We start from the raw sequence: 20,128 nt of genomic DNA on the forward strand, positions 1-20,128 counted from the left end.
CTGAGACATCCAGCTGAGACCTAGTCTATATGGTGCAGCAGGGTGCACCAGAGAGAGGTCAATTGTAGACGGTGCTAAAGTGTTGTGCTTTAACTGCTCCATGACCCTGCTGACACACTTTAAAAGGTTTATACTGCTCTACAATTTACATCTATCTAGTGTAAATGGAGGCAGGACATGCCCAAAGGTACTAGCTGTGACACAGATGCTTAGCCTGAAACTACAAGCTCCTGTCACATTAGCTCCCAGAGACCCTCTGCCATGTGTGACTTTGAACCAGTGACCTTGAGCACAGAGCTCTGTATTGTGTACTGTACCTCTTCCCCCCACCTTGTGTCTGGCTTCTCTGTTTGGCTTCACAAAGAGGTTAAGGGGTGACTTGATCACACTCTATAGGTACCTACCTGGGGAACAAATATTTAATAATGGGCTCTTCAGTCTAGCAGAGAAAGGCCTAACCCGACCTTTCCAATGGCTGGAAGTTAAAGCGAGGCAAATTCAGACTGGAAATACAGTGTAGATTTTTAATAGTGAGAGTCATTAACCATCGGAACAACTTACCCAGGGTTGCGGTGGAGTCTCCATCACTGATGATTTTTAAATCAAGATTGGATGTTTTCCTAAAAGCTCTGCTCTAGGGATTCATTTGGGGATGCTCTCTGGAGAAGACTAGGAAATCAGACTAGATGATCACAATGGTCCCTTCCGGTCTTAGAATCTGAGTCTATTTAAATTGTAAGTCCTTCAGAGCAGGGACTACTCTGTGTTTGTACAGTGTCTAGCCCCCTGGCAGCTCCTTAGGGACTACCGTCATAAATGTGATTAACAATCTATATGCCATCACCTATCCCTGAAGGCTGTCTGGCAGGGAGGGGACTCTGTGCAGAAAACAGGGAATTGCTGTAGAAAGAAAGGCCATTCCATCCTCAGGAGACTATTCACTGACCCCAAAGCAGGACAGTGGAAGGGAATGACGCCCTCCAACCAAACCCTCCTTTCTCGGCAATCAGTTCGGCACAGATGCCAGAATGCACCCAGCGCTCTAACCTACTGTGGAAAGTAAAAAGCAAAGCCCGGGAGGGGTGGAAATTAATCTGCCAGGAAACCGATCCTATATAGCGTGGGAGTTTCATAGCGTGCTGATCCCTGAACGGATTTAGCGGCTCATGGAATGAATCTAGGCTGTTGCCTCCCCGACCCGCCCTTCGCCCGTCCCACACTCACCCCCTGGCTTCTTTTCTCTTTAGGACGTGGAAGCTGGTGTCAAAGTGTGAAAGAAAAAAAACACTAAATAACTCTTATCAAAGGGGTAGCCGTAAAAGCAGCAAAGAGTCCTGAGCTTTCGAACGTTCATGCTCCTACACGTCTGTTAGTCTATAAGGTGCCACAGGACTCTTTGCTGCTAAATAACTCTTGAAATGTGAAGCCATCACCTGAAAAACAGAAGCTAATTTTGCATTATTAAGGAGGCCTATCACAGCTCCCCACCAAGGGGGAGGCGGGAGGGGAGGGAAAATGGGTGTTTGGGGAGTCCAATTATTTCTGAAACGCAGGCAGTCTTATTAACTTGGGCAGAAAATTAATTAGTCTAATTAGAAAACCTCATTGGAATTCAGAAAGGAGTTATTGGGGAGTGACTGGGGGGGAGGGGGGAGAGGAAAGGAATGACAACTGCCATGGGGTGGCCAACCCGGGGTAGGAAGATTGGTGGAGGTAATGCACATAGGGGGAAAAGTCAGTGAGATTTTTTTTAAGGCTTTTTTGGTCCAAGTTTTTAAATGAATGACGCCTGTGTGTGTGTGTGTATATATATGTAAAATGCAGGAGAGATTTATTGGAGGGTTTCCGTGGGCTGTTGTCTGAATTTCTTATACGCCTGTTCGCCAGCATGGGGTATTGTTATAAAGTGCTGGGTGGGTGGTTTCTTATCTTCACGGATTTATGAAGTCCTTAAAATATCTGTTGCTGTCCTGATTCCACAGTCCTTTAACAGCTCAGAGAGAGAGGAATGATCTGGCGGAGCTGTCTGACGACAATTGGTTTTGATAGAGATACATTTGCTGCGTGTTAATGTGGAGAGGCCTGGGGGCAAAGGCAAAGAAGAACGGCACGGGACGGGGCAGCCATTTGATAGGCAGCTTGATGCCATCAGCACAATAGACTGAGGCTACATCTGTGCTGCACACCTCTGGCAACAGCATGTCGTGTAGATGGGGCTGCACACTGCAGTGGAAGGCAGGCTGCCTCCACACTGCAGTGTGTCACTACGTGTGTCAGTGAAAGGCTCTGGTAGCAGGGAGCGGCCGGAGCTTTTCTCCGCTGCTGGAGCTTTTCACTGCATCGGGAAGGACTCTGGAAGCAGGACATGACACTGCTAAAAGTAGCAGTGTCGTTTGGAGCAGGGGAGGGAGGCACTGCTTGGATGAGTAGGGTTCATACCCACAGGTGCAGGTGTGTCTTTGCTCTACTTGCCTAGGCAGGGCCTGGTTTGAGGCTGGGCTTTTCCAAGGAGCCAAGGGGAGTTAGGTACTCAGACTCCAGGAAAGCTCAAGTGGAACTGGGCACCTAACTTTCTTCAGCTCCTTTGAAAATTGCACCCTGAAAGCAGAGTTGATGACGCCTTCAAAAGTCCACTTGTTTCCTAGGGAACTGGTTGCCTCATGGCTTTGATGCTGGAGCGGACATGGGACATTTTACACATGTGGTGCATGTTTTAATCTGGACTGGAAGTTGTGACACTTTTGAGGATTAATTGAGGTGTCCTGATGTCACCCAGCTGCTTACAGTGCAAGGAAGTCTTGTCTGTTCCCAACCGGGGAAAACTATCCCAAGATACCTGCTGTAGGCAACACAAACACACTTCGGGCCAGGCTACCAGAAGGCCTGCTCTTTTCCAGTGCAGGCTAGCAATTTACACACCCCACCTTATTACATTCAAGTGCCCGGTCCTGTGTCTTCAGGACACACCATTGTACACCAATCGGCTGCCTCCAGGGAAGCAGTGCACCTCAGTTTATTGGCTTTACCTCAGTCCAGCACTTGCCTTAGCATAAGTCACTTAAACGTGTCTACAGGGAAACCGCACTGAAGTTTATTTAACAAAGCTTGAGTTAAAGTTTCAAATAAAAGCCAGTAAAAAGGATGTGGAAACATAAGGTTAGAGATAAAAGAAAAAACATAACATGTAAGGTATAATTTATAACTATTAACAAGGTATTTTCTTATCTACTAAGGTATTTCTTACCCAGTGGTGAGTCCCCTTACAGCACTTGTGTGGTTGAGAAAACTGGGATTCACTTTCCATGAGACACTCGCTTTGGCAGAGTGTCTCCTCCATAAAGGATAACATTTGGCACCTCTTCTCATTCTCTTACACAGTCCCAGCTTTTTGTCTCATGACATAAGCAGGGCGTTTCATTGTCTTCACCTCAGTCCTGATGGTTCTCTGTTCAGACTCAGCCTGTGAGGTTCTTTTTGACTTTGTCAATGCTCAAGGCTGTGTCTGCCCCAGACTGTAAAGAGAGGGCTGGATCGATGGATTTCAGTTGTTCTCGATGTTGATTGAGTCAGCTGTGAGCCCCACCCTGCCTCAGGGGATATGTTTCAGCTCTAACCATGAGGAGGGTTGGACACAGGTGTAACTGTACCGTTCACTTTTTTTTTTAAACATCGTCTTAATAACATTTTTAAATCCCTTCCTGGGCATGTCTGGGCCACAGCAGTTATCAGCTGTCGACTGTTGAATGACTCATATGGGAAACTGGTTTTTATCAGAGCGGTATCCACGTACCAGAACCACCCCTAAAATTGGCCCCTCTTGGAAGGAGTCTCAGCAAAGAAGATCAAATGGTCCCTGAGTCATTGACTCCCCTACAGGAGTCCTTTGCAGTGCAGAGTAGGAGCATACTCTCCAGGTAGCCTAAAGGAAGCTTGCACAGGAAATGCCCATGTTACACTTGTTCTGTGGCTTAGGGCAGGTTCTGTGCTACTGTAGGGGCCATTTAAAATGAAACAGCTGGTGTGTGGACGTGTGTGTGTGCAGAGCGGACAAAGAACCTGGTATCTTGTTACCCCTCCACTTGTGGTCTTGGAGGAAAGCTGAGAAGATGGTCCCTCACTTCTCCCTCACTCTGAAAGCCAGGAGATTTTCAGTTCTCTGTCCCCTCCAGCTGAGGAGGGGAGGGTAAGAGAAAGAGCTCCCACACCTGGCTGTCAAGGTGCTCAGCTCACCTGCTGTCCCCCAAGGAGGGCAGCTGGGGTGGTTTTGCCCTACATGGGAGACTAACTAGCCAGATGCCGCTGGCCACCCAGGCAGACCTAGGAGTGCGTGATCTTACCCTCTTAATGCTAGGCTGAGGCTGGCAGCAGAGCACTAAACACGGACGGCATGGGCACTGGCTGATGTTTTCCAGCTGATAACGGGGCTGATGCCTGTGCAACCTGGCACCTCTGTTAGCCAGTTTGCCCATCCCTAATCAGCATGTTAGGGCTAGAGTTGGGTACAGACCTCAATCCTATGTGCAAACACCCCACACTTTGGGGCACATCTCAACTTAGCAGCCAGGCCCACACTCTAGACCCAGACCTAGCTGAAACTGAACTTTAAGAATAGCTGGGATCCAGCTTTGACCCCTCTAGAGCTTCTACCGACTTTGAAGACTTCCAGAGAGAGAATCAAACATGGTGCTGGGCTGATTCCACCAAGCAGAGGACAGTAATGGGCGTTTGTCACTAGCAGCATTGCCCATCCTGGGTCTTAGCGAGCAGGGTGAATAGGTCATATCTCCTCCATAGCTGACCATGTCCAGAAACATCCACAGGATCTTAGGTGACATTGTGGGACTTCACAATGGCTGATCAAAACCTCTAGCCTGGCAGGATGCATGCCCCCTAGGTTCTCCCCAGTGCATTTGTTCTGATGGCTTTTCTTCCTGCCACTGAAATAGCCTGTCAAGCTAAAGCTTATAATGAGCCAGAAGTCCGTTTCTCTTGGTAGGGTGCCCTGGGTGTCAATCACACATCTTAGGGGTGACCCAATTATGGTAATTGCACAGTTTTTGCTATGGAAGTTTAAAAAAAATTGCCAGGCAGAGGAGGAATAAAACAATGCTAATAAACCAGAGAACGGTCAAATATATAATTTCCAAAGCTCTCCTTGGGGGTCATTGCCTTCTGCTTTAACTCCTTCAGTGCTGACCATGTACATGTATAACCAAGCTTCTACCATCTGCGCTGTACTGTCCTGAAGTTCTGTTCATTTGAAAGGCAGAAGGACAAATCTAGGATTCAGACAACCTAGGTTCTGACTCAGTGACCTGATACTTCTTGATTAGCCTAATTAGGAATCCTCATTGGACTTCAGAGAGGAGTTACAGGGGGACTGGTCACTTGAGGCACACAGAGGTTGAACTTCCCTGTCTGTAAAACTGAGATAACACTTACGGCATGTGGTGAGACATAATTCACCTGTGTTTGGGAGATCATTGGAACGGAAAGTGTTAAGGGGGGAGGGAATATTTGTTGCAATCCCCCCTCCCCAACAATCTCTGTGTTTCCAAAATCATCCAACTGTGGCATTTCCCCCCAAATATACGCTACAATCATCATGTGTCCTTCACATCCATCTGTGTCTACAGATGTGGCCTAATGGGTGGAGCATGAGCCAGGACTTACCTAGGTTCTTTTCCTGCCACTGACAAACCTTCTCCCTGTGCAATGTCTGGTTATGCTTTACAGCACCTCTGGGTGACGGTGGAGTATTATTACTCTCCACAGATTGCCACAGGAGCCCTGCTTGACAATGGCACTGGTCTAGAGATGCCCAGATGAGAGGCCCAAGCTCCTCCCTTCTCACTGAATAGCCAGGAAATAGTCCTGCTCCGGCGTAAACCTTTTGCGCGTTACTGGTGTGTCAGCAGTGTTTGCCCAGCGTCATACGTGCGGTGGGGATGCGAACCCTGATGGACCAAAGGAAATGTTCACCCAGGCCCCTGGGGAACCAGACTCCCGAGCCTCCTGCAGCTTTGAGTCAGTCATAAAGGTTTAAGGCCAAACGAGATCAGCAGATTATCTAGGCTGACTCCTGCACATCACAGGCCACTAACCCCTCCCATTCACCCCTAGTTTCAGCCCATTCACTGCGGCTAGACTAATGCATTACAGAACTCAGTCATGGCGTCACATCGTGAGGAGGGCCAGTAAGGGAGGACTCCAATTAGCTCAGAGCAAGGACCGAACACACAGGACTTTTAAGAGCCAATCTGTCAGGTAAAGAACTTGAAAGTCTCCCAAATGCATGAGGTCGAGGTCCAGCTCCGTTCCCTCAGGCTTTCCTAGCCTGGCCCCTTTCTGCAGCCACCGCTCACACCTCCTGTAAGCTGAGATCCCAGCCTGCTGCTGATTACCACCTGTGCCTCTTTCAATCAGGCCCAGCTGGGCTCCTCCTCTGACCCGGAAGCAGCTACTTGTTCCCAGATCTCAGACTGTCTCTGAATCCTGTGGAGTGAGGGGTAAACCCTTCTCTTTGCCAAGCAGAACAGCACTGGGAGCTCTGCTCAGGCAAAACCAGGGGTTCTGCCTGCCCTTAGGAGATACCAGGACTCACCCTCGAGTAGGGCCAACAAGAGCTGCTGTCTCCAATGTTTGGGTGCAAAATGGGGAAACCCGGGTGCTGCAGAGAGAGAGCCAGAAGGAGAGGTGAGTCCTAGTCACACGTCACCCCGTCACTCTCCTACTGGGGGGTTCCAGGGCAGAAGAGATGAGAATAAAAGGGGGACTGTCCCTTCTTCTCTTCCAAGGGCCTGGAGTTCCGTCCCCCATCCTCCTTCCCTCAGCAGGCCTCAGGACCCTCATCCCCCCATTCCCCTCTCCGGCCTCAGGACCCGCAGACAGGGAGGTGGCAAGAAACTCCCCTCCTTGCTCTAGTAATCTTGAGAGCTCTGGGGCTCCTCACCCCCTCCCCCAGACCCCAGAGACCTACACAAAGGGAAAGCAGGAAGCAGTTATTGCCTTCCAAGTCACAAGCGGCTGGTGACAACTAGACACCCTGCAAACAGGGAACACAATGGTCCTTCTCTTGCCCCGATGGGTGCTGGGGGGAGGGAAGAGGAGTGCCACATGCCCTCCAGCTGGAAGACCCTGCTGCTTGATATTGAGGTGGAGAGGCAGCAGCTCCAAATTGTCAGTCTCACTGAGGCCCTGGGAGAAAGGCTTCCAAAAGAAATGCAGCCCCTCCACATCCAACGCTTTATTCGGGCACAGCATGGAGCCCACACAGTATGAAATTACTCCCTCTTGCACTATGGGCAACTTGGTTCCCAGCAGCTCTTGTGTTGCATTGAATATGTTATGCACATATCGTGGTTCTCCGCTCCCACCCCCAAGCTCCTCCCTGGACTGGTAGCATGCTAGGATGGACCGGAGCGGTGGGGTTGTCTGCTGTTGCTCATTTCAACGGTGACCCCTTCTGGTAGATAAAAAAGTAGCATTGACAGATCTCTTTATCTGTAAGGCCAGCGGCAGTGATATTATGCCAGCTGAGGGTCTGGACCGCGATGTGACTCTCTAGGGCTTGGACTGCACCGGGGATTTGCCCCCATTTTGACCACAGGTGTAGTAGCAACAGTGTAATCGCTCATATGGATGTGGTAATTTTTGCTGGTGCAGTTTACTGCAGTTTCAAGCAGGGGGGAGTTTGTCTGGTGCCAGTAGTGGTTTTGCCTGTCTGCACAATGGGTTTGCACTGGTGCAGCTGCTTCAGCGAAAATCCTCAGGGCAAAGTTGTGCGTGCATCTTCCCTTTGCTCATGTTTTTTTTAATCATATGAGTGAAACCGAGCTGAGTTTTGCGGCTTCATATGTGTGACACTAGCAAGCTTTGTTTTGTGTATGTGCTTCTCAAAAAGGCTGAGATTTTCCTTCGAGTGCAGAAGGCTCGCTGGGATGTTTCATTTCCCCCTTTCTTAGCACAATCAAACTAGGCTGGACACTTTCCCTCCAGTTTCTCATTTGCTTGACTTCCCAGCTCTCATGAGCTACCATGGTGCTTTTGTGTTTGGGCTTCCAGCAGTGGGGCTGGAGGGAGATTTTAAACCCAACGGAATGACTGTTCTTTTTGAAACTTCAAGAGGAACATCGCATGGAAATATTTTTTGCAAATCCCGTGTTTCTCCCACTATATGTTGGGGTCTAACACCTGTCCATGTCCCTTTATTAAAAGAGGACAGGGTTTTTTTGTTTTCAGAAGCAGCTGTGGCCATGTAGTTCAGGTTATGACACGTACACGCATGGAAAATATATTGTTTTCCCATCTGGGGAGAGACTGGTGAAGGAGGGAGGTTCCCCTCTCTTCCCAGATGGATTGGATGCCAGCAGAGAAGTGAGCGAATGGCATGGAGGGTGGGATTTCCCCGCCACAGTCAGATGCACAGCCATCAAGGGGAAGCTCCTTTCTGGCGCATCAAGCTGGATTTATTCCCCTCTTTCATACGTTTCTTTGCTTCAAAGTCTCGAGTCTTGACTGCGTGATGTCAGAGAAAATCTGCACTTCTTAAGAACTGGTTATGCTCATCAGATGTATTTATTTCGGCTTTTGATCGGCTTTTCCCTAAGGCCTCCCCGGTGCCTGTTCCTCACCCTCGTCCCCCTACCTCTTAAGCAGCTTGCACAAATGTTAACCCTGCCTAGCCCTGGCACTGGAATATCTTCTGAAATGCAACGTGCTCAGGAGGTGGGATGGGGTCACCTTGTCAGTGTCCCGAGTTCTGCCTGGTGCTAGCAGTTCTTCTGAGTAACTCTTCCAAGAGACCCACTCTGTGTATAACATACACCAGCACAAGTAATCTCCCATTAAGGCATACACCAGATATTGTTTCAGTTAATAACCAGGAGCAACCAGAGAAGTATGAGATGCAAAACAGTGGTGTTAGACCTATCCCTCCCCATGTGCTACTATCTTCTTCCCTCACACACCAGACCTGTACAATGTGCATCCTCCTTTGTAAGTGACATCATTATTATTATTGAAAGAGACAAGGGGGATGAGTGAGGTTTTTATTGCATCAGCTTCTTTTGGTGCAAGGTACAAGTATTTGAGCTTACACAGATCTCAACACCTTGTACCTTCCAGCAACAGAATTTGGTCCAATAAATATGTTACCTCCCCTGCCTGGTCTCTTTCATATCTGGGACCAGCACAGCTGCAACAACACTGCAAACTATTGTTATACGGATGTAGAAATAATAACAATAAAAAAGAGAACATACTATTATGACTGTTCTGACCTGCTGCCCAGTGAGCTCCGTTGAAATGCTGCTGGCTTTGTAACTCTGTCTCGGCCTCTTTGGTGAGGGATCACGTCTAGCTAATCTATAATTTACAAAACACGCTCGCATCCATTTTTTATGGAACGAAGTGCGTGTTTGCATAATGCCAACTTTTTTTTTAAAAAGAGCTGAGGAAATCTTTTAAAAGTTACTCTTGATTGCTCTTTGTTGTTGTAGTTGTTGATCTGTGTACCAATTAATTTAATATGATTGTCATTATGGCAGAATCTGGAGGCCCCAGCTGAGATCAAGGTGCCATTGTACTAAGTTAGGCATGCGTATGTAATGAGAGGCAATCCCTGCCCTGGGAAGCTCACAGTCTAAATAGACAAAGGAAGTATTAGCCTGATTTTACATATGAGGAACTGAGGCACAGAGAGAATAAGTGACTAGCCCAAGTTCACCCAGAGAGTCTGCGGCAGAGACAGAAATGGAACCTAAATCTCTCCTGTAGTCTAGTTTACTGTCTTTATCACAAGAGCATCTTTCCTCCTGATTTTGTTTTTGCTTTGTGAGCGAAGTTTAGAAGAAGGAAAATGTTATTTATTTCCCTACAGATTCTGTTTGAGGGGAAGGGGAACAGGGGCGATAATTCCTATGAAATCTACCCTGGTCCATAGAGCTTGTTGTCCCAGTAATAAAAAGTCTGTGTAACATTTCAGCAGTGTTTTGAAAGTCTTTCTAGTGCAGCTATACAGGCATCCAGTTATTACAGAAAAATATTCTCTTTGAGGGAAATGGTCACGTGGAATGGGGAATCAAACAGACTGTCAAGATAGTTGAGCTTCCATGGGTTGGCCAGTCTGTTCAGCACCATGGACAGAGCCTCCAGAGAAAAGAGGTGAACTCATCCCAATTGTATGTGAAATCCACTCCTGTGCAGGGGGTCAGCATCTCTTCCCATGTGGGTACTTGGAACTTAGAGACCACGGTTCTGTTCTGTAGTCCTTGTGTCAGCCCCTCTGCACAGAGGTGAATTTCCCCCTGTGTGTAATTACCAGTAAAGGCTCATGCAGTGCTATTAAAATAAAAACCCAAGAGTGATTCTCCTGGGATCCTATCAGCAGCACAGTAAGGATTAAAACATGTTTCTGTTTACTATCCAATCACTGCTCAATGGCTATTGCGAAAGAAGTTTGGAGGGGTGGGAATCTCACTCCAGATCGTAGTAGACGTGTTGACATCACGTAAGCCAATAGCACAGTTAACACGCTCTTTTGCCAGCGAAGAGCTCAAAGCATGAAAGGGAATGATGGAGACTAATCTGTTCTCCTTCCCCTAAAAGTTATTCCTCTGGGTTAGAGGTGGAAGAGCAGGAGGTGCAGAGCTGGGCAGCAAATGCTGTTGCCTTGCTGTGCCTGCTCTGTTGATGAATAGAGGGCTTTGATCTTGAGGGATGTCGACATGGTACCTTTTGAGCAGCAAGAAATATCCCATGACCCTGATTCTCTCCAGCCTTGTGCCTGGCATGCTCCTTTACACTTGAGCACAGGCTGAGTGCTTTGCACTCACTTTGCACAAGTTGCGATGCAGAGGAGATACAAGCCCTTCAACTGATGCAATGAAATGAACTAAAATAAAACCATGCTAGGGAGGTGGTGGAATCTCCTTCTTTGGAGGTTTTTAAGGTCGGGCTTGACAAAGCCCTGGCTGGGATGATTTAGTTGGGATTTGGTCCTGCTTTGAGCAGGGGGTTGGACTAGATGACTTCTTGAGGTCCCTTCCAACCCTGATATTCTATGATTCATGCTTCTGATGGCAGCTGTCTATAATCTAAACATCTCTGACCCTGGGTTTAGGCAAGGGAGGTGTATGATGGAGATTCCCACATGGGACAGAGCAGGCAAAGAGTGAAAACAGTTCTCCATTAGTTCTGATTTTTCCATGAGCTTGCTTGGATGACGTTGACATTCCCGTATCCTCAGTATCTCTGGCCTGGTCCACACTAACCCCCCATTTCAAACTAAGATACTCAACTTCAGCTACGTGAATAACGTAGCTGAAGTCGAAGTACCTTAGTTCGAATTTACCGTGGGTCCAGACCCGGCAGGCAGGCTCCCCCCGGGCTCCTCTCGTGGAGCAGGAGTACCGGCGTCAACGGCGAGCACTTCCGGGATCGATCCGGGATCAATTTATCGCGTCTAGACAAAACATGATAAATCAAACCCAGAAGATTGATTGCTTACCGCCGGACCCCGAGGTAAGTATAGACGTACCCTCTGAGATGATTCATGACTCAGTTGTGTGAATGTTCACAGAAAGCATCTCTTCTTACACCTGGCATAATCAAGCACCCTCAGGAAGTGAGTTTTAAATTGCTGTCCACCTGCAATTGACTGAGCAACACAACTTGAATAGCAAGCCATGACCTAAGCATAAGTTGAGAAAAAAATTGTTTGCATAATTATGAAGAATGAATATAGGGGAGGATCTGTTTGCAGATGATCCAAGACGCAATGAACTGACTGAAATGTTAATTTCCTATTATTCACACATCCCTAAGCTTGCTAAGAATTATACTCATGGTTAACTTTACGCACACAAGAAGCCCCATAATATAAAGTTACGTGGGCACATAATTCTTTGCAGGATCAGGGCTGTAGTGGGTATGGAAAATGAGAGCGATACAGAGCACCTTCGTCGGGTACATTACAGTCACATATTTCCAGAGGAAAATGCTCTACAGTTAGCCAAAGGTTTCATGTGGTTGAGGTGAGAACTTATTGCCCCATGTAATAAAATGGATCCAATAAACCCGCTGTCATCATAACAAACTAGATTAGATATCCCCTAAAATCCTGCGGGGCGGTGGCTTGTGGTGTGGGGTGCAGTCTTTGGGGCACTTAAACAATGCAAAATTGTGAGTGACACATCCACAGATGGGGGCCTGGGAAGATAAAGATGCTCTTCCTTAGGGGCATCACGATCCCAATTACTGGGTTAAGATGTGCTGAATTCAGAGAGATTTCTGAGGAGGAGTAAACCAGGCCCTGGGGAGGAACACATGAGCAAAGAGCATTAAACAGAGCAAAACTGATAATGAATGCTGCTGTTCTAGCACTTGTCAAAACTTCTCCGGAGTTTAACACTTCAGCGTTGGGAGAGAAAAACATCCTTCTGTTTAAAGCTGGGGTGTCGGGGTGGGTATCTTTAGTGTTCCTATTCCATTTTTAATCCTTGGATTGCAGTGATAAATAAGAACTCTTTTCCCTGCTGTACAGATTGGGAAACTGAGGCACAATATCACACAGGTAAGATGTGTCTGCTGGCATCTGAACTGAGACCCCCAACCCCATCAAACAGTGAGCTAATGGATTTTAGGCTTTCACAATGGGCAATAGCAGCGGAGTTGGCCTGGGTGGGGATAGAGGACTGGACTGCCGTTTAGAAGACCTCTGTTCTATTCCTGGGTCTGCAGCTGGTGGCAGCCTTGGACAAGTCACTTTGCTGCACTGTGCCTCAGTTTCCCCATCTGTAAAATGGTAATAATGGAATCTTTTATAAAGTTCTCTGAGATATTTGGATATAAAGCAAGGTATTATTACACTTACATGGGATGTAAGTATGTGATGGGGTGTCCACCTCACACATGTTTGGAAGGGGTTAAAGTAGTCAGGCAGGCCTATTAACTCAACAGGCTGGAGGAAGAGGCAGGGAGTTGATTGCAAGCAGGCTCAGCTGTGCAGGAACAGGCGGGGCCCACGAAGCTGGCAACAGACAGGGGCTGCTCCTGGGAAAGGGCAGTTACTCCTTGGGAAGAGGGCCTGGAGCTGGTAAAGCCAGAGTAAGGCGGGGAACCAGGAGTGGCAGGAAGCAGTCCAGGGAAGGAGCAGTGAGGGCTGGGAGAGGAAAGCCCAGAACTGCTGGTTGAGGGTCCCTAGACTGGAACTCGGAGTAGAGGGTGGGCCTGGGCTTCTCTACCAGCCACTGAGGGAGTGGCACAATGGGGCAGTGAATGGGAAGACCACCTGAGACTGCTAGTGTGAAGAGAGACTTTAAAAGACTTTGTACGCCGGAAGAGGAAAACACTGAATGACCTGGCCGGAGGGCTGAGTCATGAAGAGGACTCTGGGGTTCCAGGAGTGAGAGGGGCTTCAGACCAAAGAAAGTGTCGGAGTGAGGGCATGCAACCACAGGAAGGGGCGTGGAGCTGATGAGCTAATCCCCAGAGTTGCCAGGAGGAGGCGCAAGACCAGCGGTGAGTGGAGCACTCCCATCACAAAATGGTACCTAGAATTAGCCTTACCTGCACAGCTGAATTTTATCCCTTCAATGCTAACACTTAGAAGCTATCCAGTTTTGCTTTCGGTAGCTAGATACGGTGCATACTGAGCTATCATTACTCCCTGTATTGCCAAGAAGGGCAGCTGCAAAGACTGAGGTACAGTAATGTTTAGTTGCCAAGGGAACTGGTGCATTTTAAATGACATTGTACTTGGGACCCAGTTCAGCAAGATTCTTAACACAGGAATGGCCCCCTTGAAGTTACTGGAGCTACATATGTGTAAATCAGGCATGTACCCTACAGAATTGGAGGACTCAGGTGTGTGCTTCTAGGCAGAGGTAGAATGGAAGAAGGCAGCTGTTTCCAGGTTCTGGGGATTGAGAATGGCGTCTTTGCTCTACTTAAATTGTCTGGGAGAATTAATTAACGTCCCTTAAGTAAACTATTGCTCCAAAAAGGCAAGGCTATGCTTCTTGGGAATGAAACAAAAATAGACTTAAAAAACATTCTCTGGAGATCTAGTCTGAATGCAGCCCGCCTGGCTGGCCAGACGTGGGAGGTAATGCTGAAATGAATATTCATCCTTTGCTGTTTAGTTAGGTAGGCGGGAAGTCTGACCCTGCTGTCCCTGTCAAAGGGGATTTACTGCTGTTTCCAAGAAGAGGCAATGTCAGGGAGGCAGCTTGCTTTCGAACGGGGAGTGCGGGTTATTTTGCCTCTTGCTGTACACGCACCAATGAGGCGATGCTGTTACTTGGTCAGTTTGGTTTTAGCTGGGACTGCACACCTGTATGAAGGGGATGCTCAATGCAGCACGGTGTATGGGTTTTGTCTGAAATGGGACAGCATGACCCAGTCATTTCCCAGGCACCTGCTTGTGTTACGCGGCAGTGCTCGTGCAGCAGGAGGATTCCATTGGCGCTGCAGCGGAGGGGACGTCAAAACCAGGTTTGCCGGGAAAGCCACGAAGGAACCCAAAGTTCACCTCAGCCCAGCCCTTACTCAGGTGTTCTGGAGTTTGCATGAATCTAAAACTCCCAGTGGCAGAGCCAAGAGAATTCTCAGTTCGTCTAAGTGAACCAAAAATTGGGAGTGTCTTACAACCCCAAAAATCATTCCTATTTGTCCTTGGTGCCCGCACTGAGACCTGTCACAGGGTAGCTGGTCCCTGGACCAGAGCAGGTGAGCCTAGTCGAGCCAATTAGGGAAGGCTGGGTTACCTCTATAAAGCACTGCTAGTGGGCAGCTGGAGGAAGGACTGAGAGGCTGTGGGGGGAAAGCCACAGTGGAGTTGGCACCTGTGGTGGGTCCCTGGAGCAAGACGTCAGGGCTCAGAGAATCAGACCTGGGGCTTCAGCTCCAGGAAGGGAGCAGAGCTGACTGGGAGACTGCCAGGAGCAGGAGTCCCTGCCCTGGCCCCGAAGAGCTGGCAGTTTAAATAGACAAAGGATAGGAGGCACAAGGCAAGAATGTGACTTTCCCAAGGAGGTGCAGCAGGTCTGATCCAGAAATAGAACACAAGTCCAGTGCCCTCTTCGCTAGATCACCGCTTCTCCCCAAGGCCTCTTCAGCATTGCTTCGTATTGCCTCCTATTGAGAACCAGTCATTGGCATTCAAGGGCAGAATGTGGATTCCAAGACATGTATTTTAGAACTGAATTGGTGACAACTAACAAATCTTCACACACAAGTGCCCATAAACTTCCATTTGGATACTTCTAGCCAGGCCTCGTGGGGCACAAGGCTGCAGCACCCTGGGAGAACTGGTTCTCCCCTGATGGCAAGGCTGGCCCTTCATTTATGGTATTTCATTCACTTCCCTCCCCTTCTCCATTAGTGGTGTTTGTTCTGTGTACAGTGGTAGCACCTTGGAGCCCCAGTCATGGACCAAGACCCCATTGTGCTTGATGCTGTACAACACAGAACAAAACGACGGTCGCTTCCCCAAGTGCTAACAATTCCTGTAGCCAGGCCTGTGGTATATGTAAATGTGTCTGTCTGGGATGACTTATGGCCACCACTGGCTCATGGAGTCAGATGCATGGGATCTCACACACACTTCCCAAAACCACCCATCATGGGTGGCTAGAAGGACATAGGAGGCTAGGAGCAGCTGCATGGATCACCAGCCAAGTTTGTGCTTGGGACTTTGAGCACCATAGTGGGTGAATCCATGAGCCAGTAACAATAATAGCCTATTATCCTCTAATGAGTCAGCCCCTAGAGGAGACAGCAGGGCATATTTTGCCAGCCTTTGATGCTTGTGCTACTCATGAGAGAGAAAAGAGGGGGATCTCTCCCTACGCTTCAGGAGTCGGAACTTAGACAGAGGCATCCCTCGAAGCTTGGCTGCTTCTTGCTTAGCGTACATAAGATGGAGGAAGCTCTGCCAACCTGTCCCCAAGCCCGGAGGAGAGAGCTGGATTTTGTTATGCCTTGTTTAAATAACATTTTGTTTTCATGGCAGCGAATCCCTTCAGCCCCTCTAACGCAGCGCTGCTCGGCAGCATCCCCTGCATGCCCATTTTCTTGAGCGCGACAGTTTGATGACCGCGCCGGCTAGATGATAGTAATTGGCTAGGTATTTAGATGCTCCATCATCTCCCCGTCCCCACTCCGTCACAAGAGGATTTCAAGTGCAATTTTCGCTTGCACATCAAACAGCAATTTCCCTTGCCGAAATCACAACCTGTGAAAACTCTGCCCTAATCAAATCTATCAAGCCCCATTTAGGAGCTGGCTCCTGTCTGTTTATCAGGGAAATGGACTTGAAATTGGCCCCTCTAATGGAATCCCGGCTCCCACACAAGTGTTTGGAATTAATAGCAGGGCCCGCTGCGAGCTCGGAAAGTTGGGCGCTTGATTGTGGTTACAGTAAATTGCCACAATTTCTGCTCCTCGATACTCTCAAGTGACATAAGGATTTTTAGGCGGGGAAGAGGGGGTTGTATATGTAAGCGATCCCCGTCTTGTTGATAAAGGACGGTCTTGTTATCATGGCAACCCCTGTTGTAACAGAGGTTAAAAAAAGGGAAGGTGTTACAAACGCTTAGGTGCTGACAGCAAAATTCAGAACAGGTCACTAAATTCATGGTTACTTGTTTATTGCCTGCAGCTGTGATGCCTTCTGGTAGGAGTGAATCAGCTTAGCTAAGCAATGCTAGGTCAGATTGGTGCTTGAGAGGGAGACTTCTATGGAGCACTTGGGAACTGCAGAAATAATTCGGAAGGGTGCTGCCGCTCCTTCAGATGCAGTGCTGAGCCGCAGTGGAGTGAACTGCTGCCTTTCAGGTGAGACTGAAAACCGAAGTCCTAGACCCCCTTTTGGGTATAAAAATCCCCACAGCAGCTCGATAGAGAGATGAGATGGTAATTCCATTGCATCCGGGGAAGCTTCTACGTTAAGTAATTATGGTGGTGGACATCTTTACTAAGCAAGAGGGTCTGAGTGATTGCAGTATTTTGCTATCCAAAGAATAAAAGACAGGTACTGTAACTCAGATTCTATTAGTGGGAGCTGCGTGTTAATTTTAATGGTGCCTGCAGGTCTTTCGGAGTCCCCCAACCCCACCCCCATGTTTTAGGTTGGGGGACTCCGAAAGACCTTTTCCACTCCCTGCTGTGTTGTGCTCTTGTGAGATGTTACGTAGACACTTTGGACCTTAATTTCTCTGTCTCAATTCCCTATCTGTAAAATGGGGATAATAGCCCCTCATCTCGCAGGGTGCAGTGAAGACATATTCATTATGACTGGGAAGCACTCAGATACTGTAGAGGTGTGTGCCATAGCAAAGCCCAAGAGAAAATAAATAATTCGGTTTTCACAGCAGGCTTCGAATAGTGTGTGATAAATAAAGCCTGGGGCCACACTGAACAAGGAGTGTGCAACAAAATACAGAATAGCTGTTCATTAAGTGAGCACCCATCCATGCACTGAATGAGGCAAGAGTCCTGTGGGGGGGAAATAGTACGTGATCATGTTATTAAAGACTGCATCATAATACATCTGCACCAGGGGGCTGAATTAAGGTTACATGGGCATCCTTAATTCTGACAGTTCCTAACTTTTGAATGCTTGGCTTTGCAACTTTAATGTTGTTTTAATATAGTTTTTTTTAAATATATATATATGCAAGATATACATTGATACGTATTGTGGCTTCCCTAATGTTAGTGAGTGAGAGAGGCACTGAATGCTCTGTGAGTAGGATGTTTACTTTGCTGGCTCTTTAAGGACAGCACTGTGAGAAGGCCTGCGGTGTGTGATTTATTTTTTTTGTCCCCCTACATGATGACAAGTGGACTGCTTGCCTTTCCTTTCCTTCTTGGCCTTGTTTGTGTCTCTCTGTAACTGGCTGTTGGATACAAGGGACAAAAATGTGTGAGTCTTTGAGTGCAAAGAGCCACATATCCCCTCCTGCCACTGGGCTGAGATGTATCAGCATTGCTGCATTGAACTCAATGAAGCACTCGTGACTTGCATCCGGTGAAGCTCTGACACTCAGCATCTTGCTTGTGTTGCTCAGTGTCTTACTGCATCTGGCCCTACATTCCTCCGTGGAGCTGTAAAATGTTAAAATATGGCGGTGTGTGTGTGTGTGAGAGAGAGAACATGAACCAAAATGAATTCCATGATATACAAGAGAATAGAAACTATATGAACTATATGTTTGTAACTGCTTCTTAATCAGAATTAGGATGGACGCTGCATCAAGTGAGGCAGGGACACAGATGATAACTGACAATCACTTCAAGATCACGAAGCACTCAACACATGATTACAAAATCTGTCCCTGGGGATCAGGTCATCTGCCGCTGATGCAGCCACCTCTGGTGTGGAATGCAGCAGCTGTTTAACAATGCATAGCAACACAGCTGTGCAGGCCTGGAAGGGGAAGAAGGAAAACTAGTCAAGGTATGTAACTGTGTCGAAACAATAAAAAGAATGACATATCCGCAAAAAATGACAAGAGGGAGCTGCACATAGGGCCCGGTCCTCCTTGTGTGGTTGTTTACAACAGTGCTAAGTGTATGTAAACTGCTACCAGAACGGAATGGCATCCTCTAATATCTACTTTCCACGGGCATCAATGACAAGATAAGGAGCAAGGCGGTAGGGAGCTGGTCCTGATTAACATAATTTAGGCCTGGTTTACACTGGAACATGATGCCAGTGTAACTGGCACAGTTAGGTTTCTGTGTTAGTTCAGGGCTGGATTTATTACCAATGTAATTATTCCAGTACAACTCCTAGTGCAGATCCACTTATACCAGTACAAAGGTGCCTTCTACCATTATAGTTTATAGCAAGAGCTATACTGGCATAGGCACTGTTATACCTCTCTAACTGCGTCCAAACTGGGGGCGTTGTGCCATGTTAGGGGTACATTTCAGCTGCACAACTTTCCACTCGACAAGGCCTTACCCACTCTCGAATTCAGCCACTGCACACTCCTGAGAAAAGAACCTTTGGGTCTGTAATGATCACCCGTGGTCAGGGCCTTGAGTTCATGCCTTCAGGAGCTCGGCTCAAAGAGGTAACCCGATTCACGCTGGGCTCTTCTGGAAGAAGTGAGCAGCTGATCCGCCTTGAGCCGCTGATGGCAAGCATCATCTTGCAAGCCGTGCTGACCTTCTTAAAAGGGATCAGCAGAGCGATTTGAAGGAGATAAAGGTGGGGTTTGGTTTTTTTTGTCTTCTATTAGGGGTTAAAAAGGAAGAGTGAAATTAACAACAGAGATTAATACATGTATTAAATATTTATCTGACCCCTTTTTACATGATCCTTTTATATGATGACCCATAAAGCTGTTAAAGAGACGTTCCCTCCATCTCTCCTCTCTGTCTTTCCCTCAAAGCCTTTGGTTTTGATTAGAAAGAAAGCTCTTTCCCGACAGCCCCAGGAGGAGGTGTTGGGCCAGCGTGGGTCAAGCAGGAGCCTCGTTAGCTGATGAAAGGTGATGCTGCTAACAATGATGATTCTGACAAGGGAGCCAGCACGGTTCATTGGTGACAGGGCAGGGGGAGTAATGGATCAAATGGGAGGGAAAAGAGAGAAAACGCCAGGCACGGTAGCACAGACTATCCATTGGGCTTGGATGGCACCACTCGACCCGGGGTACTCACTGCAGCCTTCTCCCCAGTACAGTGCTGGGGGAGGCAGTACAGAAAGGTGGCACGGACATGCACATAATCCACCTGCTCTCCCTAATATACCCAATTCATGTTATAGCAGGGGAGAGCCTCCCCCACCACAACTGTTGGGCCTTTGTTGTCTTCATCCTAGCTAGTGGAAGATGCCGCATTGACAGCCCTGGGGCCTGGAGTGCCCTTTCTCCATGGGACATCCCAGTCCGGGGCAGCGCAAGCTACTCTCCATCCCAAAAGTCAGTGTGTTTCTCCCCCTGACACGGAAAGACCCTTCTCTAGAGATGCCTGTAGAACTCTGTCTCCAGGGCCAATCACCCATTGCCCTCTCTGCTGAACAGTGCCCATTCATGCCAACTGCACTGTTGGGTTTCTGTGATGTGGGACGTGGTCACTGAGGCCAGCAGTTTCGCCTCCCAGCTATCTGATGACT

General features: G+C 48.0%; 1 protein-coding gene across 13 annotated transcripts in view; it reads left to right on the plus strand.

The window, feature by feature from the left end:
• Positions 1-20,128, plus strand: part of NTM (neurotrimin) — a 678,721-nt gene that overhangs the window by 286,024 nt on the left and 372,569 nt on the right. Inside the window, exon 1 of one of the 13 annotated variants that reach the window (XM_065570615.1) lies at positions 6,506-6,696. The exons of the other annotated variants lie outside the window; for them this stretch is intronic. Within the exon in view, the coding sequence (XP_065426687.1) occupies positions 6,639-6,696 (58 nt within the window). The 5' untranslated portion in view covers positions 6,506-6,638. Of the gene's footprint in view, positions 1-6,505; positions 6,697-20,128 lie in introns of those variants that run through there. 13 annotated transcript variants of the gene reach the window in all.

The sequence above is a fragment of the Chrysemys picta genome, chromosome 16 (assembly GCF_011386835.1).
Source record: "Chrysemys picta bellii isolate R12L10 chromosome 16, ASM1138683v2, whole genome shotgun sequence".
In the NCBI taxonomy this organism is placed as follows: Eukaryota; Metazoa; Chordata; order Testudines; family Emydidae; genus Chrysemys; species Chrysemys picta.